Raw genomic sequence first — 19,375 nt, forward strand, 5'->3', positions numbered from 1 at the left:
CTATTCCTTTTCATTATTCAATTTTACTTGAATTAAATATTGAGTATTTTAATTTGAATTTCAACCCTCGATTCTATAATATTTAGGGTAATTTACTACCACCCCATGAGGTAAGGTCAAATTACGAAAAAACCCCACCAGCCAAATCCATCAACGCACAGGTGGAGCGTGACCTACAAAACAAGCCTAAATTCCAGTTATTCATAATGCTGAAAATCGTTTATTGAACCTTCCGTTATACTTGTTGTACACTGAAAAATGAAGGTTCACTGTACATTGCTTCAAAATGCTATCTTAATACAAAATTATGTTATTAGCTGCCTACCTATTTGCTACAATGCTCAGTTGTCAATCCTCAAACTCCGGTCTGAAATTCTTCGAAATTTCAATGCGTCGGGACATGAAGAAACATTCCTCTCGATCTGCCGTCGACTTGCAAAGGCGGGATTCGTAAACTTAGGTCGGTCCCCCTCATAAAACCCGAGCATTAAGTGTGGGTCCCACTCAAGACGACGCCCATAGAGAAGTACCGTTCTTCGGATCTTGATCCATCTCGAACATGGAAGATTGCTCCTTCCCCTTGTTATCAATGCAAAACAGACCCTCGTCTTCGAGATCACTTCTTGAACTCAAAGTCAAACTTTGACCAAGAACCATAGTTCCCGTACGACAAGCAGAACAGTATCACCAAAGTTTAAATAGTAATTTACGCTAACTTCCTATTTGATTTACTCATGGTAGCCACTTTAACTATATTCGATTTAGCAGCATCCAAAAACGGGTCTGATTCAACCGCCTTGTCGAAGCAGAACTTGGCTTGTTCCAATTGACCCTCGGCCACAAACACGAGACCAAGATTGTTATACGCGGGGGCGTAACCTGGCCGAAGATCGAGAGCCTTACTGAACATTGCTTTTGCAGTTTCGTATTTTCTCAACTGCCGATAGAAATTACCAAGGTTGGTGAAAATAGCGTGTGCCTGTTCAACTGTAGCTAATGACAGGGCGTGCTTGTATACTTTCTCGGCTTGTGAAGACTCCTCCAAAAGCTGCAGTGAGATACCTAAACAAAAAAGGCGAATTAAAGAAAGGAAAGAAAATGCGAATCTTTTTCTTTTTTTTTTTAATGGGGGGGAAAAGTAAGAAATTTGCTATTACCGAGATTTGACCATGTGTAGACACATTCGTTAAGACGGGCAACTGCTGCCTTGAGATATGTCTGAGATGTTTTAAGTTGCTGTGTACAAAGACAATGGAGACCAATTTGGTGCCACTGTACAGCATCATCGGGGTCTTCTCCGATTGCCTGATTAATGTGTATGAATATAGACATCAATATTAGTGTGCTTCTACAAACACATTATTTACCATAATGCCCTTTCTCCAATTTCATTCTGACAAGTTTCGAGCTTTTCCTATTTCATTATTCTACACAATGGCGTAATAAAATCGAAACATTAAAGCCGTATTAACGAGTAAGGATACAAAATAATAACCTGCTTTAGACTGTACATAGCACGATCTTTAACTTCTAGCAATTCCTTTGGATCGATTTCAAATACAGCTGCAATCTCGTGTTGAGCTTTGTGGGCCAGTGCAAGACCTGCCCACGCTATGGGAGGCTCAATCGTATCTCCTTCTCTTAGTACTGAAGCCATCTCGTTCCCAGCCCAAGTGAGCTGTTCATTAGGATTCTGCGACCTTTCAGCATCTCTGATGCGGTGAACTCCGACTGCATATCGTGTGGCTAAACAATTCGGATCCAGTTTTCCAGCCTATAGAAAGTAACAAGTAAAAAACCACAGTATTTAGCATCGTTAAATAAAATGCACAAATGTCCAAGACTAAAAAAAAAGAAAAAAAAGCAATCGTATATTTTTCATTAAAAATACCTTTTCTAAACATTTTCCGGAAGTTCTATGATCACCGATTAAATAGTATGCATTTGCCAGATTTGTCCAAATATGAGCTGCTCTGGGGTCAGCCTTTACAGCTGCTAATAAACACTCTTTCGCAACATTTACAGACGCAAATTGATCCGCGGAAGTCTGAGCATCAGAGTTAGCTCCGACACCTACCGAAAGCATATTTTGAATTCAGCGATATCTCTTTAAATCAGAAACCGATAGAAGTAAAAAGTCAAAGCATTCAAAAATACTGACTATGGCATTTATATTCGTTACTATTTATGAAGCGATCATCTATATTCGGAACGATACCTGCGATAACCGAACCATATCTACAGAGAAGTAGGGCGGAATAGTTGATTAAAGCGGCAGGGTGATTCTGATCCTTTAAAACCAATTCTTGGAGACACTTCTCCGAAAGTTCAAAGTGCCCACTGTGGCACAAGTTATTAAAATCGTCAGTCAAATTAGCATTTTGTGAATTAAGAGAAGGAGCTTGACCTATAAACAGCTACGACAGTAGCACGATTTTAATTAAATAGATAAAATTAAAATCAATATTTAACAGACAATGGATGTTGAACACGTGATTTAATGACTAGATAACAAAAGATTTAGTTATTTCTTACCCTTGAAGATAGGCAATTCCAAGGTTTCCCAGGCCGTCCAAGTTGTCGGGGGCAATTTCCAACAAAGAAGAAAATACAGATATAGCACTCTAAGACAGATTAGGAGTCATGTTAGATATAAAAATGCTATTACAAAGAAACACACTTCCCGTTTGCAAAAAGTATATTACTATTTGCACCTGCAATCGACCACTTCTAAGAAGTATTAAACCTAGTGTGTTCCAGACAGATGCCTGCCTAACATCTAACTGCATCGACTCCTTCAGCTTGGAACAAATTTCATCAAGTTCTTGAGTTTCGAGTTCTTTATCCAAACTACAATTCTCCAAGCTTTCTAACAGTATACACTGCATGTAAGAACAAATAAACATCATCAACAAAAAATATATCAACCATTTGAGCTTATGAGCTAAATATTTTGTCCACCTGTGCATGGTGAAGCTGAACCACAGAAAGCAACTCTGGTCTATCGATTTCTTCTTCAGAGCGAAGTAATATCTCTGCTGCTTTTTCATATGCCAAAATTGCCTAAGAAACATTGGACAAAGGTGAACGAACATGGCGTAATTACTACCAATTGAAAGAGTCGGCATAATTAAACCAGTACCTTTTGAGGTTGACCCATTCTTTGATACATCAAGCCGAGTATAAAATGAGCATGCATATTCTTTGGCATCTTCCGTGCAACATGTACCAATCCCTAAATATATATATATGTTGGTCAATGCGTTGCACACATAAGTCAGATCAAAGAACAATGTTTCTTGATAAATCCTTCAGGAATTTTATATTCTGAGTTATTTTCTGGAAGGAACGATAAATTATTAAAAATGTGAAACTAACTAAACTCACAGTTTTAAGGCTGCTAACTTTTTCCTCACGAGAAGTGGCGACGCCTTGTCCATTTTGGTCAGCATCTGTTTCAACTCCACCGCAGTCAGGAGGATACTCCATCTTACAAGTTTTCGAACGGGATTTCGCAATTTTTTTCGATTGTGAAGCCTCCAAATCCAATGCCTCATTATCTTTACCCGCGAAGGTCAATTTTTCTAGAATCATCTCATCTGCAGTTATCCTATAAATCCAATCAACCACCAGTACGAATCAATAAATCGTCCTGAATTCTTACAGCACTAGACAAAATTAAAAAGTTATATTCCATCAGCCTGAATTAAAACATTTTATTTGAATTACCGACTAACTTGGTTTGAAGCACATCCAAGTACTATTTCACATTTCTCGTAAATCCAAAAGTCTGTAAATAAATGCTACAATAAGCATTTAGATTTCCAAGAATAATCAATCCATGACAAATATGGTGATCCATCATAACGACAGATCCCTAAGACAACTTATGTGAGAATAAACAAAACGACAACCGTAATCCGATTAGGAACAGCTTCAATCTTGTTACGAAATCAATCATACGGAACCAAAACTAAATAAAAAGAGCCACGTGTCGAGTCATTTCTCACTTTCTATTCATTATTGTAATGTTTTTTATGATTTCCTTTATTGCAAATACACATGTATCATTGTATCTATAAACCAAAACGGCAAACACTCACTAGAAACCGCTACTTATAACATCTTACTCCGGAATAAATACCTATACACAAGCCTACAACAGCCTTATTTAATTTCTAGACAACATCTTCGATGCGGCTCTGCAGTACATCATTAAACTTCAAATGCTCAACTGTTAGCTCTAAAACCAGCTATCCATATCTAGGTTAACATATAATGTGATGAAATTAAATCGGCAAACATAAACATAGCTCAATCAAATTCAAATATACCTAATTTGAGTAGATATGCATAAACACAAGCGAATCCTAATTATAATGGCTGATTAAATTTGAACCTTGAAATGGAAACAGAAGGAGAATAGGTAGAATAGGCGTAGGCGTCTGATTCCGGCGGGTCAACGTTGAGGTCAGCCATAACAATTGGTCTCGGCTGCTGCGGAGGGGGAGGTGGTTTCATGGAGGTGCCGCCGGTAATGAATACGGTTTCGGCGGAAGGGGCGGCGGCGGCGGGAGGGTGAGGGCGAGACATTTTTGTGAGTGGAGATTGGTTGGAAATTATAGAGACAGGTGAACGAAATGTCTGCTGGGAAAATTTTGGAAAGTAAGGGCCTAAAAAAATGTTGAAAGAAGAAATAGGTTTCGGTTTCCGGAGAAGGGCTTTTTAGACTTTTCAATTTCTTTTTATTTATTATTTCCTATTTTCCTTCTTTTTCTCTTATTTCTTTATTCTTTATTATAATATATTTTTGTTGATATCTGAAATTGTTTCGACTGTTGTGAGAATGTATTGACTTTTCCAAATAATAATTAGAAAATTTACGAGCACACCTCAAATTAGGAAAAAAAAATGATCATCATGTTTAGATAATTGTAATTACTATTCAACATAATCTTATCTAGTTTGTATTCAGTTTCATGCAAAAATGACAGTTTTTGGTGCACCACAATCTGATATTTATAAATCAAGAAATACATCTTATGATCGACCATCTTGTTTATTTAAGTTCAAATAGAGAAAACGGATACAAACTGATTTTACTTAAACTAGAAAACTCCACTAAATATGACACTTAATTATAAATGTTTCTTTTTCGATTTTCATGAGACCAAATCTTCATTTAGAAGACATGTTAACACATTTTTCAAGTAGTAATATTACATTGAGCTTCTTCTACGGGTTTTTAAAAGCCCGTTTTATTCTATTTTATGTTCGACGAACTTTAACGAGTTATATTCTACTATATACATCTATAAATCATAAACATGTTGTACTCGATGCTATAACAAATTGTAAAAGAGAACAAACAAGATATACCAATTTATACATCAAAACATTCATAAGGGCAACACAGAAAATGCAACAGACACATTCCAGGAGAGATCAAGATCACCATCAACCGATCCGATCCACTTACCATCCGATCCGCTTACGATGCCAAAAACAAGTCACTAGTAAACACGGAAGATAAAAAAACGAACAATTCAACAACATGCAGAGAGAGAGAGAGAGAGAAACAAGGTGAAAATTAATGTCCCTCTTCAAGAAAAAGAAAGAAAAAACGACGGCTAAGCAAATGCAGGCAAGAGCCACCCGTGTTCTCTAGCATGCTCCAAGTAAAACTCGAACTTATTCTTCGCATTTGGTATATCAAGCGCCAGGTCATCGAGCCCATCTTTGATCCTGTTGAAACCCTTAGTCATCTGATTAATAGTAATCAACCCCTCACCAAAGCATTCCTGCAGCAACTCCAAAATCCTGTCGTTCTTCTTCTCCATAGCCATAACCAACGCTTTCTTCACCACTTCATGATTGAAAAATGGCATCCCCAGGTCGCGAATACACTGGCAAGCTTCGCCCACTACTCCTCCGCTCTCGTATTCTTCTAGAAGCTTCTGGATCTTGTCCTTTGCGTCCTCCACCGCCCACCCTGTGCCTCCACCCCAGCACCGGAGAATCCTCTCCCCAGCATGGCGTGCCGCTATGAGTGACCGAGCCATACGCACAGTTTCACTACCGCTGCAATTCGGCGGCAGCAGAGTGGCGATCTCTTCCAAGTTCAGAGGGGCGAGTACATCGTCTATTACAGCTCTTGCAAGGAAAAAGGCAAGCTCGTTCGATGCATCTAGGATGTCGAGGGCGGTGTCTTCAGCAGATTCCAATAGCAATACAAACCCGTTGACTATGTCGTCTGTTGAGAAGATCTCTATGTGCAGTGCGGATAGCAGAACTGATGCCATTTCCTTCTCTCTGTTTTTCCTATCCATAGCTAGGGTAATGAGCTTCTTGAGAAAAATGGGGTTGTACTCTGGCATACCTAGATCTTCCAGGCTCTGAATCAGCTCTGGAATATCGTCTGAGTGGAAATATTCGTGAATTATGGTAACTACTTCTCTCTTGTACCGCTTCAATTTCTCATCGTTTTCGTCTGGTTTCTTCTCACCATCCTCCACAGAAGAATTTAGGAAAGATGCATCGAGCCACCCTTCGGATATTGCCTGCGGAACAAGGGACTGGAATTTCTTTTTGGCAGAAGGAATATCGAGGGCAAGATCATCAAGGCTCTCGGATAATCTAGTAAAACCTTTCACCATTTGGCTTGAACTTATCAGACCTTCATCTGCTGCTTCCTTCAGCAGTTTCCGAATGAGAGGCTCTGCGTTTTGAATCTCCATAGCTAGGACCAGAGCTCTTTTCACAACTTCGTGATGGAAAAACGAAACGCCCAACTGTCTGATACATCTACAGGCCTCAGAAGTATCTCCACTTTCGATGTATTCCCTTAAAAGCTCAGAAATCTTTTTCTTCACCTCATCAACAGTGAGATGCGTACTTCCACCCCAACGCCTTTCGATAAGTTCTGCATGATGTGGTGCTGAGAGATAGCTTTTCTCAGCAGTTTGCAGTACCTGATATCCCTTGGAGGATTCTTGAATCATTTTTCTGGCCCTGGGTATGAAAGCTGGAGGTAGAATATCATCAACCACCGCTCGTGCAACGAATAGAGCAAGTACATCAACAGCATCCAATATGTCAACAGCCAAGTCATCGGCAGATTCAACCAGCATGAAAAAACCCTGACTGATGTGGGCTGCATTTATGACATCAGCATACAGTGCAGACAGCAAAACTGAAGCCATCTCCTTCTCTTTGTTATGCCTGTCCATGGCCAAGGAAACGAGGCGCTTAATGAAGTACGGATGATACTCACTCGATCCTAGTTCTCTAAGATCAGAAACTGCTACATCTACATCGCCGGTGCTAAAGTATTCCTCTACGAGGGATACTACAGCTTTCTTGTAGTCATCCAGAGGATCCGAGACTGTTGATCCAACAAGCTCATAAGGCTCCTAAACAAGTCAAACGTAACCGGGTTATAAAATGAATAAGCAGAGAAGATGATTCTCAGCGAAATAGAGGGATACAGTTACTAAATGATTACCTCGCCACTGTCGTAGTTCGGATCATTCCGATCAATGCAAGAATCACCATCAGTGTCGAGCAATTTCCCCCAGGTTCCTTTACCGCCAGCACCATCTATTATCACAATCAGATTAGAAAAACATTTGTGATACGACACGACAAGGATGAGAACCATAAACTGAAAGTGTTCATTTCCACAATTTATCAAACAAGTTAAATGAATCAAACATGAAGTATATATCCATGACATCATGCGGTAACGAAGCAAATACAACAGGCTACTCTGAATTCACTACCAAACAAACCAAGCAACATGATTTAGCTTCTTTTGCTCCAATCCTTGTATAATACATGTCATCTCTTTAACCAAATCACCTTTTATCGACAAAATGTATGATGTCCTATTGGTGATAATTACTCCATCCATCTCAACGTGAAGTTATACATTCAAGTCTGTTGTAACCAATGTTATATAATATATACAAAACCAGTTCACCAATGATATACACGTATTGGTAAGCTCTTCTATTAAAATCTCAAAAGCAAGTGCAAGTTGGAACATGAACTAACAAAAGCCTGCAAGTAAATTCACATGTCACTGTGTCCATCCCGGAGAACAAACGCTCATACTCATAACCGCTAACAATCTCAAGAAAGACTACCTTACAAACAAATTAACGTTATTCCATAACGACCCAGTTTGATTTTCCAGCACACCTCCACGAATAGTCTGCGGCCAAATAACACCTATATGACTAATCAATAACCTAACCGTATATAAACATTAACGCTATTAAGGATATACAATTTCTAACAAAATGAAGACATAATGAGGACTAAAGCTTCCCATTCATCATGGATTAGATAATTCAGCCGCATACCCGTAATTCAGAAATTACAAAACACTACTCGATCTTAAACCGTTGATTACAGAGAATCAAAATATATTAAAAAAAAATCCTCAACACAAACTCTGAATCTTCAGAAGCAATTTACATTAGGCAGCACTATTCAGAATTCAAACCAATAAAATTCCAACTCCAAACAACTAAATAGAAAGTAACCTACATAAATGAACTACTATTTAACAATATCATCTTACATAGTGTCCAAAACACCAAAATGAAATTCAATGAACAGAGAAACTCACCCTTCTTAACTCTGATAGATTTACCAGAGTGCGTACGGCGTACGTGCCTGACTGCCACACCCCCCGCTGCAGCAGAATGCCCTCCACTCGGCGCCTTGACACGGTGCTGCTCCGACAGAAAAGAGGAGCTTTGACCGGGAGATTTCGGGCCGGGGAATTTAGGCGACGATGACAAAGACAATGAAGACATCACCTCCGCATTCTGCGAAGCTATTTTCAGCATTTCCCTCTGCTCCTCCGTCAGAAACCCCTCGCTGCTAGCCATTTTCTCTTCTTATCAAAAAAACCCTATCAACAAAAAAAATAAAAATCGTAATTACAATCAGGATAGTGCGCAATTCATTTCAAGCGGCGCATTCATAGCTTCACACATTTCTACTGAACAAATTTCTGGACTCCGCGACTTACCTCTCACGCGCCGAGCGAAATTCCTCTGTCCTTGGCTCGGATCTCGAGCCAAGAGAGGATATATAAACCGGAGAAGCAATCGATAATCCGATCGCCTGAACGCGCAGAAACACACACTACTGCGTGTCTGTGTGTGTGTATTCCGATTGAATCACTGCGTTTACTGCGTGTAAAAGTGTGTAAAGTTCTGTATGTGTTCTTTCTCTCTCTAAAAAAAAAACTGTAGTTTGGAGAGAGAGAAAAATGGATGAGAACAAATAAATAGGGAGGCTGCGGTTACGTGTACACGTCATCACCAAAATAAGGGTATACACGTGGCATTCCCTCTCTAAGCGGGGTTTTTTTATTCGCCCAACTCCGGTACCGTTCTCTGCTGTGCTCTACAATTATAGCGAAAATTGTTTTTCTAGTAAGGGGTGTGTCCTGCGGTGACCTTGATGGGTACGGTTAGGGTTTTTGTAGTGGAATGAGCGAGTGATTTACGGAAATGACCCTGGTGCTTGGTGATTAAGGAATGTAATGAGAGGTAAATAGAGATTAGAACGAGGATTGAAGGATAAAGTAGTAGTTGCTCTAGTGGAACACGAATCAATCTCGAGTAATTTAATTTTAGGGTAAATTAAGGACACCACTGATGTAAGATCAAATTACGAAAATATTCTTCATGTTTGGGTAATTACAATTATCCTACATTCCTACTCAATTATAAATTTTCTTACACGTCTACCATCTCAAATTTAGTGTAATATTCTAGATTATATGGAATATTCTTCAGTTTGTAGCCGTTTTACCCTATTCGAGCTCCACATTTTAAACTAATAAGATGCGTCTCTTAGCTTGTAAATATGAAATTGTGGTGCATCAGAAACTGCATTTTTTCACAAAATGAATACAAACTAGAGAACATTCTATGAAATCTAGAAGAGTCTGTTGAATAAGAATGAACGTGTACGAAAATTCATTGTTAAGGGATGATTGTAATTACCAAAACAAGAGGGGTTTATTCGTAATTTGACATTTCCTCAAGGTGTAGCCGTAATTTACCCTTCATTTTATTATACATATTATATTATTTTATAATATGATCGAGCTCAAGCAGAGTTTCATAAGTTATGGAACGCAAACAAAACGGTACATCCATCCATACATTGCCATATTCATGCTCAACGATTTATTTTTTTAATTAAAAAGGCAAAAATAGGGGTGTTAAAACGAGCCGAGCCGACTCGTAACCTCGATGAGCCGGCTCAGAAAATGCTCGAACTCAACGAACCAAAAGAGAAAATACTCAAAGATTTCGAGCTCGAGACTGCCAAAATAGCCGAGCGCGGCTCATTTACACCCATCACTATTTACTGGAACATGCAATTGCAAAGAATTCATTGACAAAAGACATAAAGAAAAAGAAAACACTTGCATGAATTTTACTAAGAGAAAATACTTTCTATTCATCATATTCATACCCCAATAATTAGTAACAAAATATCAGCATTTTCTTGCCAGATTATGTTGTAAGAACAAAATAAGATTAATCATACAATATATCTATATATATATATATTATATATATGTAGCCATAGTTCTGATAAAGCTAATTTGCAGCACCACAATGTAACGCGTAATCGACCAATCGTTCACTTCGACCCTGATGCCTCATTTGCCACGCCTGCAAAATTAATCGGAATTTTCCGCTAATCACTACTAAAATTACCATTTAATTATACTTCTAAACCATAGTTAAATATTAAACTTCACGAAAACTTAGCTATGGAGTATCAAAGAAACGAGCATTACCTTCCGGAAAGGAAACATCGCACTCCTCCAACAATGAAACTTCGAGCGCTCCTTTAAACTGCTCGATAAACAAAAAAAAATGGCCTTAAGACACAAACCATTTTATTTATTTATTTAATTATTAATTATTAATTTTTTTTGAAGTAAGATCTTATTACCAAGGTTTACTAATTTCAGGCTCGTGGGCAGTTGAATTTGGACCTCGTTTATCGATTCGGTTTTCGTCCAATGAATGAGCTCCAATGCTCAAAGCATTTCCATCGTTGCTTCGTATTGTCTTCAACATCACTTTCCCATGGCAACACATACGCGGAGTGTGGGACCCACACTCCGAACCACGTGTTTCGACGTTTTTACCCCTCGTTGCAGTTCTTGTAGGAGTACTCGAATTTTCCGAAGCATTACTCGTACACTCTGTTGTAGAGAATTGTGACCTCAGATGCACTCTTCTTGAGCAATTAAATAATCCGAAATACGACTTCTTCAAATACTTCCCGGTTTTCTTATCCGAGTCGTTATTATATCTAAGATTTATTCTCAATTCCACATTGTAACCGAGCAAACATTGAAGCGCACCCGCAATCAATTTCCACGATTTTTCAGCTTTCGATACGTAATCCGGATTATCGAACTCCAATTCAGCTACCGCTATATTAGCTGCATATATACATATATTTAATTAACAAAGAATCAATTTATGATCGAATTAATAGAATATTGCTTCGAGTTCGATCGATCTTATTACAGTTAAGTTCAATTTACCTTCTTCTGTAAGAAGAATTGAAACCAATTTTCCCCGTTTTACGAGAAACTTTTTGAGAGAGCTAGATTTGCACATTGCAATAGCTCTTATCCAAACCAACTCCAAAGTCTCCCTATCGTCACGCGTCCCGATTTTCTCACATTCGACGGGGTTCTTCAAACTATCACCGGTCGAAGATGTGCTCGGAAAATCACCATCTATAAAAAAATAGAAATTCGATTACCGTAAATATTGGAAAATAGAATTTTATAAATATTTTTTTCTCCCTATATTATCATCACACCTTGCGGATTTAATGTTCTCGTACTTAGCCTAGCATTGCTCTCGTCGAGCGAAGAGCCCGTCGAGCTGAGCTGGAGAAGAGCTACAGTCAACCATGTCGTCTGATTTTTCGACGTTCTCAATTGTTTCTCCGTCTGCGAGAGTATTTTCAGCGCGTTGCTCAGTTGCTGCATGTCGGTTTCACCTGCATCAGAATTACGATAACGCCACTGAAAGAGTGTTCGAAAAAACTACCTTCAACAAATTAATAAAATACGAGTTATGAAAATAAAATATAAAGTAAAAAAACGTACAATTATCGGTTCCGAAAAGCTTCCTTTTGACCTCGGAAACACCGTCGGGAAATTTTCCGGCAAGTATGTCCATTATTAAATTTGCCAGCTGTGATATAAGCTGCATAGGATCGATTCTTGATCTCAATAGTTCTCTCGCCTTTTTAACAGTATTCGAAGCATCGGAAGACAATGCTAGATACAATAAATCGAGCAATTCGTCATCAGATACAACTCCATTCTGCAATAATAATACAAAAAACAAACATCAAGTTAGAAGATAAAACGAACGGTTAATTGCATTTAGCACCCTCGAGTTATAATATCAGCAAAATCCCCCCCATAATTCATTTTTACTAGCAAACTACCCCCCTAAAAACGCACCGTTAGTGGGTTGTGTTGTAACAAAATGCATCATAGGGGTTTTTTTGCCAATATTTATAGCACGAGGAGTATTAAATGCAATCAAGAAAATTCTAAAGAACTTACTACTTCATAAACCAACGGCACAGTAATCTTTTTTCCAAGCAAACTAAGCTGATCGAGCATCATTTCCGCATCACGAACCGAACCATTCGACTTGCTCGCCACAAAGTCCAACGCATCCCGGTCAAAGTCAACCCCTTCTTCGACACATATCTTCTCCAACTTCCCACTTATGTCGACTTGTTTAACTTTCTGAAAAAGATATGTCTGAGAATTCGACAGAGCACTACGAGGAACCCTATCAAGATTCGGGGCCACCATTACGAAAACGACATGTGGCGGAAGCTCCTCCAAACAGCTCAATATAGCCGCCCACGTTTCCCTATGCAACAGGTGGCACTCGTCTATTACATAAACCTTAAACCTCGCAAAAACCGGAGGCACGCTCGCACTCTTGATCAGCGATCGACATTTTTCCGTTTTATTAATCCTCACCGAATCCACCTCCCTCACGTCACTGCTCTTTCCGGAGAAGAACAATGAACATTCTTGGCATAACCCACACGGCTTTCTTGAAATTTCGATCGAGAGACAATTTAACGCGGCCGAGAATATTCTAGAAGCTGATGTTTTTCCGGTCCCACGTGGGCCGTGGAAGATATACAACGAAGCTATTCGCTTAGTAGAGATTGCATTCAGTAAAGAAGTTGCTACTGTGTTTTGCCCAACTAACTCACCGAACGATTTCGGCATGTACTTTTGACAGAAACTTCTAGAACTTTCCGTAAACGGACCAACCTCTTCGATGTTGTTTTCTTGATCTAGCAACAAAAGGGGTCGTTCTTCGACATTAGGAAATAGCTTCGAATCCCTAAATTTCCGATTTCTTGACCAGCAATTGCTTATACCACACCCTTGATGACAAGAATCCATAAAGCCGACATCTTCGTTTCTGTATAAAGACCTTTCCTTTGGGGCTGCTTCGCTATTGGATAATCCATCGAGCTTTCTATGCCAGCTTTTGCATTTCGAGACACCGTTTTGTCTCTTCTCATTACAAGAACTCTCGTATTCGACATCTTCACACGAATACGTCGCACACGTGAATTCCTGTCCTTGTTCATCTTCACTCGGTGCTTTGTTCTCTCGCACAATCTCGTCCGAGCCTTCGAAAGGTAATAACAACCTCTGACTTGCTAAGGTTAAAGGAGACACTAGCCTCGAGTTAGAATTTCTCGAACCGTAATACAATTCGTGGCCGCTCAGGCATTGCTCCATCTCTTTCTCCTCGTTGAACAACGCCGAGTTTCGCCACTTTGAAACATCGTAAACGTCGTCTTCGAGGTCTAGAGTGATGGCATTGTTGGAATTTGTTTCCCAATTCAAATTATCGACAAAGGAAGATAATTTGCTCAACGAGTTTGTAGATGGATCCCTCAAAGACCTCACTCTCCTTAAAGCTATCAGCGTTCTCGATATCGGGATATCGATCGAATGGCGTCGCCCATCCATCACTTCTTTTCGACTAAACGAAATCGAATTTTTTTTTACTGCGAAACGCAGTGCATTGGATAATTCACCTGAAAAACATTAAGCACACAAAAACTTAAACACCATCACTCCCCTCAAACACTCTATACAACAAACACAAAGAGATAAAAACTAAATAAAATAATAAATAAATAAAAATGTATGCACATATATATGTATTAAATTAAATTAAAAAATACCCACCTGCACTTCCCTTCTCAGCAAAGACTGATTAATTAATTAAAATAAAAAATAAGAAATAAAAAAAGAATCTTGAAAACATGAAAACACACATAAACAAATAATAAACATACTGCCATACACATTGTGAAAAACAAGGTGGAAAAAAACAGACAAGTTTGAAAAGAATGGAAGAAACACACACACACACACACACACACACACAAAACCTGTGGATTGAGGAAGAACCCTACAGCTACGTTGTCTGCTCGCCGTTGAAAATCACAAGGAAAAAAAAAATAGAAAATTCAAAGGGAAGCGAGAATTTCGGAAGACCCACAAAGAAAAGATTGTTTTTTAGTGAAGATTCTGTGCTCCCCCACCTATACATACACTATACATACAGGAGGAGGGTTCAAACAGAGGTGAGAAGTCATGTTCTTGGGGTGAGTGGCAAATGCAGTAATTTTGTCATAAATGAGTGAGGGTAATTAAAAATGCACGCCATCTCATTCAATGATTTTCAATTTTATTTTTCTAATTATTTTTTCTCGTTCAAAAAATTTGAAATTTTGGTTTATTTTATTTTATTATTATTATTTGCAGATATTCTCTTGTTTGTCTTGTGTGATGTTGTTTCTTTTCTTCTGCAATTTCTGCAGAGTTTTATTATTTGCAGAGCCTTTTGGATTTTTTAATATTTATAATTATAATAATTTATTGGCTGAGCTACACTACACTACACTACACTCTGGTTTTTAGGGGTATTATGGGAATTTTGAAGTTTGACAGTTTGCAGCTTAGTTTTGGTTCGGAGAGAGAATGATACACACTCAGCGGTGGCGCGTGATAGCACCGCCGTTTGGAAGTAGTGTAAAAGAGAGACGAATGTATACATTTATAAAGTGCACGTGGCAATGGCATGGTTTTGGATTATGACGCAAATTTTAATCTATTTATCAATATATAAAAGAAATCTATTAAATGATTAAATTAGATAATTACCAGATGATAGAATAATTTTACTTAATTCTGAGTCATATGGAGAAGAACATCTACAGTAGAATATGGATAAAATTAAATTAAGGATAAATTACGGCCACCCCTGAGGTATAACCAAATTACGAAAAAAACCCTCGTGTTTAGGCAATTTCAGGCACCCCTCATTTTAAATATTTTTACATAAAATTTATGTAATTCGGTTATTTACCCAACCAAATCATATATTCAGTTCGGTAAACGGTATGAGACGTTGGCGTACCAAAATTTCGGTTTGGTTTTATCAGTTTAACATCCCTAAATTTACTTTTGGAGTGGTTTTCTCATAAGATAATACACGGTTGAAGGGGTGACTGTAATTACCTAAACAGGAGGAGGGGTTTCGTAACTTGACCATAACTCGGGGGTTTCGTAATTCCTTAAACTGAGCAAAACATTATATAAAACTAAAATTTATTTAATATTTTAATTAATCATAGCATTGCCAGCCAGGCATTGCAAGCAATTCAACAGTAAAACAAAATAGTTCATGTTTAAAAATCATTAACTGAATAAGTATAGAAATTAAAAAACCAACAACAAAAATTGAACTAAATGATGGTGAGAATTACTGGAGGAGCAACTTTGTTTCTGAGTTGATTCACAACACGAGCGCGTACTTCTTTTTCCTCCGCCTCGACCTCTTCCTTATACAATAAACCGGGAAAATGAACATCTCGCGGGTCAACTGTAATTTTCTCGAGCGAAACACAATTCTCCAATAAATGAATAATTAATTCAAGATCGCTTATACGACCATAGTATCCTGCAAACTCTATCTCCTTTAGGTGAACATATTTATAACTTTTCGTAATCTTTTTGACCTTCTTCTTGATAAACTTAGGTTCAAACCAATCTGCCTACAAACAAGAAGCAGAATACAAGAACTTTGTACTTAAAACAAATTAAATTTTCAACAAAAATATTTCGATTCCATCAGATTGATCGGTCAAGAGAGAGAGAACAAATAACACCAACTCTAAAACACAAACGAAGCAAAAAATTAATCCATAGATTACCTTAACTACAAATCTTTGCAAGCAAGGTGATGCACGTATCAAATTAGTTAGCGGTAGGAGAGAATAGTCTTTATCTGCATCAACTTTTACAACCAATTGCTTAAGATTGCTCATCGTCACAGCTGAACACAACTTTTCTGTTTCCTACGGAGCAAAAAATGAAGGGAAAAAAAGAAAGAAAAAAAAAATCAAATGCCAACTTCTGAGTTTATGATCCTGCAAAAAAAACAAAAAAAATACAGCAAAGAGAATCTTAATCTTACTTCCCAAGAAACCTTCGGGTTCATAAAGTCGATTTTGAATATCTCCAAAAGCGGAAGATGTCTAGAGAGGAGCAAAAGGATATCTTCCATATGCCAGGTAATCATTCCTCCGACAAACACTTTGACAAGCTGAGGAACATCCTCAAGAATAAAGTTTATCGCCCGCCCTTTGTACTTCAAATAAACAAGATTCGAATCACGAATCTCAACCGACGCCAAGTTGTGACAGTTGCTTATGCCCAAGCGTTTGAATGAAGGAGAAGAAGAGCCAGAAATACGCAGGCTCGTGAGTTGTCTAGACTGAGAAACAGACAAATTTTCGAGGAGAGGACAATTGCATAAGAAGAACTCCAATGCTTCACCGCTCACATTCACACATTTCATTAATATACTTTTGAGGCACTTGAAATCGATTGAATTGCATCGCCTCGTATCCCACGAACAATCCCGTTTGTCACTACGCAGAAGTTGGTATGGGAAAGTGTAATATTGATCGTACCCCCTCCTCAAGCAAATTGTATTCGCAAAGTTCAACTCAAGTCTTTGAACCTTCCCAGCTAAAGCGTACTGAATCCATTTTCCGATGGATTTTTTTGTGAACTTTGTCTAAAGGAAAGAACAACTTGAATTCCTCGACGTTGGGGTTGTACTTATGTAATGCTAGAACGTGATTGACCCATTCGACATACGCCAATCTTTTCTTCTTGAATAATTTCACTTCTCTTTTTCCTTCCGACAATTCCACCTTCACTAACAATTCTTTGCCGTTGAAATCTAGCTTAGGTATGAAGGTCCACAAGTATCTCCACCGAGAAGAAAGTATACTGGTCATCGTTGCTTCCTTGAGACTCAAGAAAGACAATATGTACACTAATAAATCATCTGGAAGCACACTCAATCTATCGACATAACTATGTCGATCCGCACACTATAAGTAAACAAAAAGGCAGGCAGTTAATTAAAAAAAAAAATCTCAATTACTTGTATAAATTTCTGTATGATTCTTAAAAGTCTACCAAAACTGCTTCAAATTAAAAGGGTCTTTCTTATAGCATAGCATGGAATAAAATTGCTTCAAATTAAGATTAAAATCTCCAGATAGCTTCAAAGATTCGTTTTTTTTTCCCCCCAAAAACAAATAGTCCTTAATTGTTGTAATTACAGAACTAAAATTAGAAGAGAGGGAAAAAGAAGAAACCTTGGCGCCTTAAATAGAGCTTGAAAATAAAATAGGGTAAATTACGACAGCCCCTAGGATTGGTCAAATTACGAAAAATCAAATAACCAAAAAAACCCCTATTGTTTGGATAATTACATCTACCCTTTAATTATGAATTTTCTTACATCTATATCCTTATAGTGTCAAATTCAACATAATTATCTACATACCGTGGAATGTTTTCTAGTTTGTGCTCATTATGTGCAAAAATACAATTTCTATTGCACCACAATCTGATATATACAAGCTAAAAAAACATAATATGATTATTTAACTTCAAAATGTGGAGCTCGAATGGGATAAATCGGGTCCAGAATTGAGAATATTCTACCAAATTTGAAACCGCAAGGATGGAGTAAGAAAATTTATAATTGAGAGGGTGATTGTAATTATCCAAACAGAAGGGGTTTTTCGTAATTTGACTTGTATTTAGGGTGGTTGTAATTTACCCAAATAAATATAAAATTTAAAAAATATATATATAAATCAAATATTCATATTAACTTAATATATATCTGAATCAGTGTATACCGCGATATATCGCTATACGATATGATCTATATAAAAATGATATGGCTCTTAAATATCGTAATACAATACTTAGGAAATTTGTTTTGAAGGTTATTTGTGCAATTTAGCATATTTTAAACGAGTGTTTGACTTTTTTTATGAATAGATTGTTTTGTACTATTTCTCCCATAAATAAAATAAAATATGTTGAGCTGTTTTTAATAATAAATCAAATATATTAATATACAATAAAAAATAATAAATAGAGGAAAACGAAAGTATGTGGGCTAAGCCCAGAAACATGCAAGATCATAAAATTTTAAAATAACCCAAGCCCAAAAATACATAATAAGATATAAATATCCTAAATAATTAAATAAAAAATCAGAAAATTAGTAGAGTAATCTTAAACCACTCATAAACAAAACATGATGACTAAAGATGAGTTAATTGCATAGACCCCCTGTGTTATTTCTCGGAAGCAAAAAACCCCCCCGGAAAAAAAAATTAGCATATGACCCCCTATGTTGTGTTTTAGTCAGCCCACCGCCCCTTTGTGTGCACTGACTCGTTGACTTACGTGAAATGACAGAATTGCCCTTAATAAAAAATAAAGCAAAAAAGACCTCAATACCCAAAATAATAAAATCCAAAACTCACAGCAAAAAAAACCTCAAGTCTGTAATTAATTTAATTAAATTTTATTACACAATTATTTTTAATTTTTTTATGTGTAGTTTTTTTTAAATTTATACACATTAATAATTTTGTAATTACAAAAATAAAATATAACAGAAATTAAATATATATAGTTGTATTAAAATATTTTATATGTTTTATATTATTCTTTTCTTATATTTTAAGTTAAAAAAAAGGAAAAGGAAGAAAAAGTAGTCTTCTTCCCCGATGCACCCCACCCACCACCCAACTCAACCCTTCTTCTCCCCACGCCGCTGCCCAACCACCGGCTCACCCCAAAATGCCCCGCCGCAGCTGCTGCCACTTGTGGTGGCGGCGCCGCCACCATCAGCCCATG

The 19,375-nt window shown here is 37.5% G+C and overlaps 4 protein-coding genes across 7 annotated transcripts; all 4 read right to left on the reverse strand.

The window, feature by feature from the left end:
• Nucleotides 1-197: 197 nt before the first annotated feature.
• Nucleotides 198-4,693, reverse strand: LOC105974935 (tetratricopeptide repeat (TPR)-containing protein). Of its 3 annotated transcripts, XM_088823344.1 has the most exons (12): nucleotides 4,400-4,667; nucleotides 3,738-3,790; nucleotides 3,388-3,610; nucleotides 3,143-3,235; nucleotides 2,962-3,063; nucleotides 2,715-2,882; nucleotides 2,536-2,624; nucleotides 2,219-2,340; nucleotides 1,892-2,073; nucleotides 1,496-1,774; nucleotides 1,158-1,305; nucleotides 198-1,062 (listed from the first exon to the last, which is right to left on the reverse strand). In XM_088823344.1, exons 3-12 carry the CDS (start codon nucleotides 3,592-3,594, stop codon nucleotides 707-709), a joined length of 1,746 nt encoding a protein of 581 aa, XP_088679470.1. In that variant the 5' UTR covers nucleotides 3,595-3,610; nucleotides 3,738-3,790; nucleotides 4,400-4,667; the 3' UTR covers nucleotides 198-706. The 3 variants fall into 3 exon arrangements, with proteins under 3 accessions (XP_088679470.1, XP_088679468.1, XP_088679471.1); XM_088823342.1 differs by lacking the exon at nucleotides 3,738-3,790 and having other exon boundaries at nucleotides 4,400-4,693; XM_088823345.1 differs by lacking the exon at nucleotides 3,738-3,790 and having other exon boundaries at nucleotides 813-1,048; nucleotides 4,400-4,690.
• A 659-nt stretch (nucleotides 4,694-5,352) lies between these two features.
• LOC105975024 (MA3 domain-containing protein) lies at nucleotides 5,353-9,473 on the reverse strand. The gene is made up of 4 exons (XM_013000189.2): nucleotides 9,044-9,473; nucleotides 8,636-8,923; nucleotides 7,505-7,599; nucleotides 5,353-7,412 (listed from the first exon to the last, which is right to left on the reverse strand). The coding sequence occupies exons 2-4, from the start codon at nucleotides 8,898-8,900 to the stop codon at nucleotides 5,631-5,633; spliced, it is 2,142 nt and encodes a 713-aa protein (XP_012855643.2). The 5' UTR covers nucleotides 8,901-8,923; nucleotides 9,044-9,473; the 3' UTR covers nucleotides 5,353-5,630.
• A 992-nt stretch (nucleotides 9,474-10,465) lies between these two features.
• On the reverse strand, nucleotides 10,466-14,797 carry LOC105975059 (AAA-type ATPase family protein). Of its 2 annotated transcripts, none has more exons than XM_013000230.2 (8): nucleotides 14,521-14,797; nucleotides 12,644-14,160; nucleotides 12,176-12,395; nucleotides 11,884-12,066; nucleotides 11,600-11,797; nucleotides 10,996-11,494; nucleotides 10,838-10,895; nucleotides 10,466-10,709 (listed from the first exon to the last, which is right to left on the reverse strand). In XM_013000230.2, the coding sequence occupies exons 2-8, from the start codon at nucleotides 14,090-14,092 to the stop codon at nucleotides 10,635-10,637; spliced, it is 2,682 nt and encodes an 893-aa protein (XP_012855684.2). In that variant the 5' UTR covers nucleotides 14,093-14,160; nucleotides 14,521-14,797; the 3' UTR covers nucleotides 10,466-10,634. The 2 variants fall into 2 exon arrangements, with proteins under 2 accessions (XP_012855684.2, XP_088679472.1); XM_088823346.1 differs by lacking the exon at nucleotides 14,521-14,797 and adding an exon at nucleotides 14,315-14,369.
• A 935-nt stretch (nucleotides 14,798-15,732) lies between these two features.
• On the reverse strand, nucleotides 15,733-17,131 carry LOC105975125 (uncharacterized). The gene is made up of 3 exons (XM_013000301.2): nucleotides 16,611-17,131; nucleotides 16,348-16,491; nucleotides 15,733-16,188 (listed from the first exon to the last, which is right to left on the reverse strand). The coding sequence occupies exons 1-3, from the start codon at nucleotides 16,992-16,994 to the stop codon at nucleotides 15,880-15,882; spliced, it is 837 nt and encodes a 278-aa protein (XP_012855755.2). The 5' UTR covers nucleotides 16,995-17,131; the 3' UTR covers nucleotides 15,733-15,879.
• Nucleotides 17,132-19,375: the final 2,244 nt, after the last annotated feature.

The sequence above is a fragment of the Erythranthe guttata genome, chromosome 9, assembly GCF_056151865.1.
Source record: "Erythranthe guttata isolate IM_541 chromosome 9, IM_541, whole genome shotgun sequence".
NCBI classification, from domain to species: domain Eukaryota; kingdom Viridiplantae; phylum Streptophyta; class Magnoliopsida; order Lamiales; family Phrymaceae; genus Erythranthe; species Erythranthe guttata.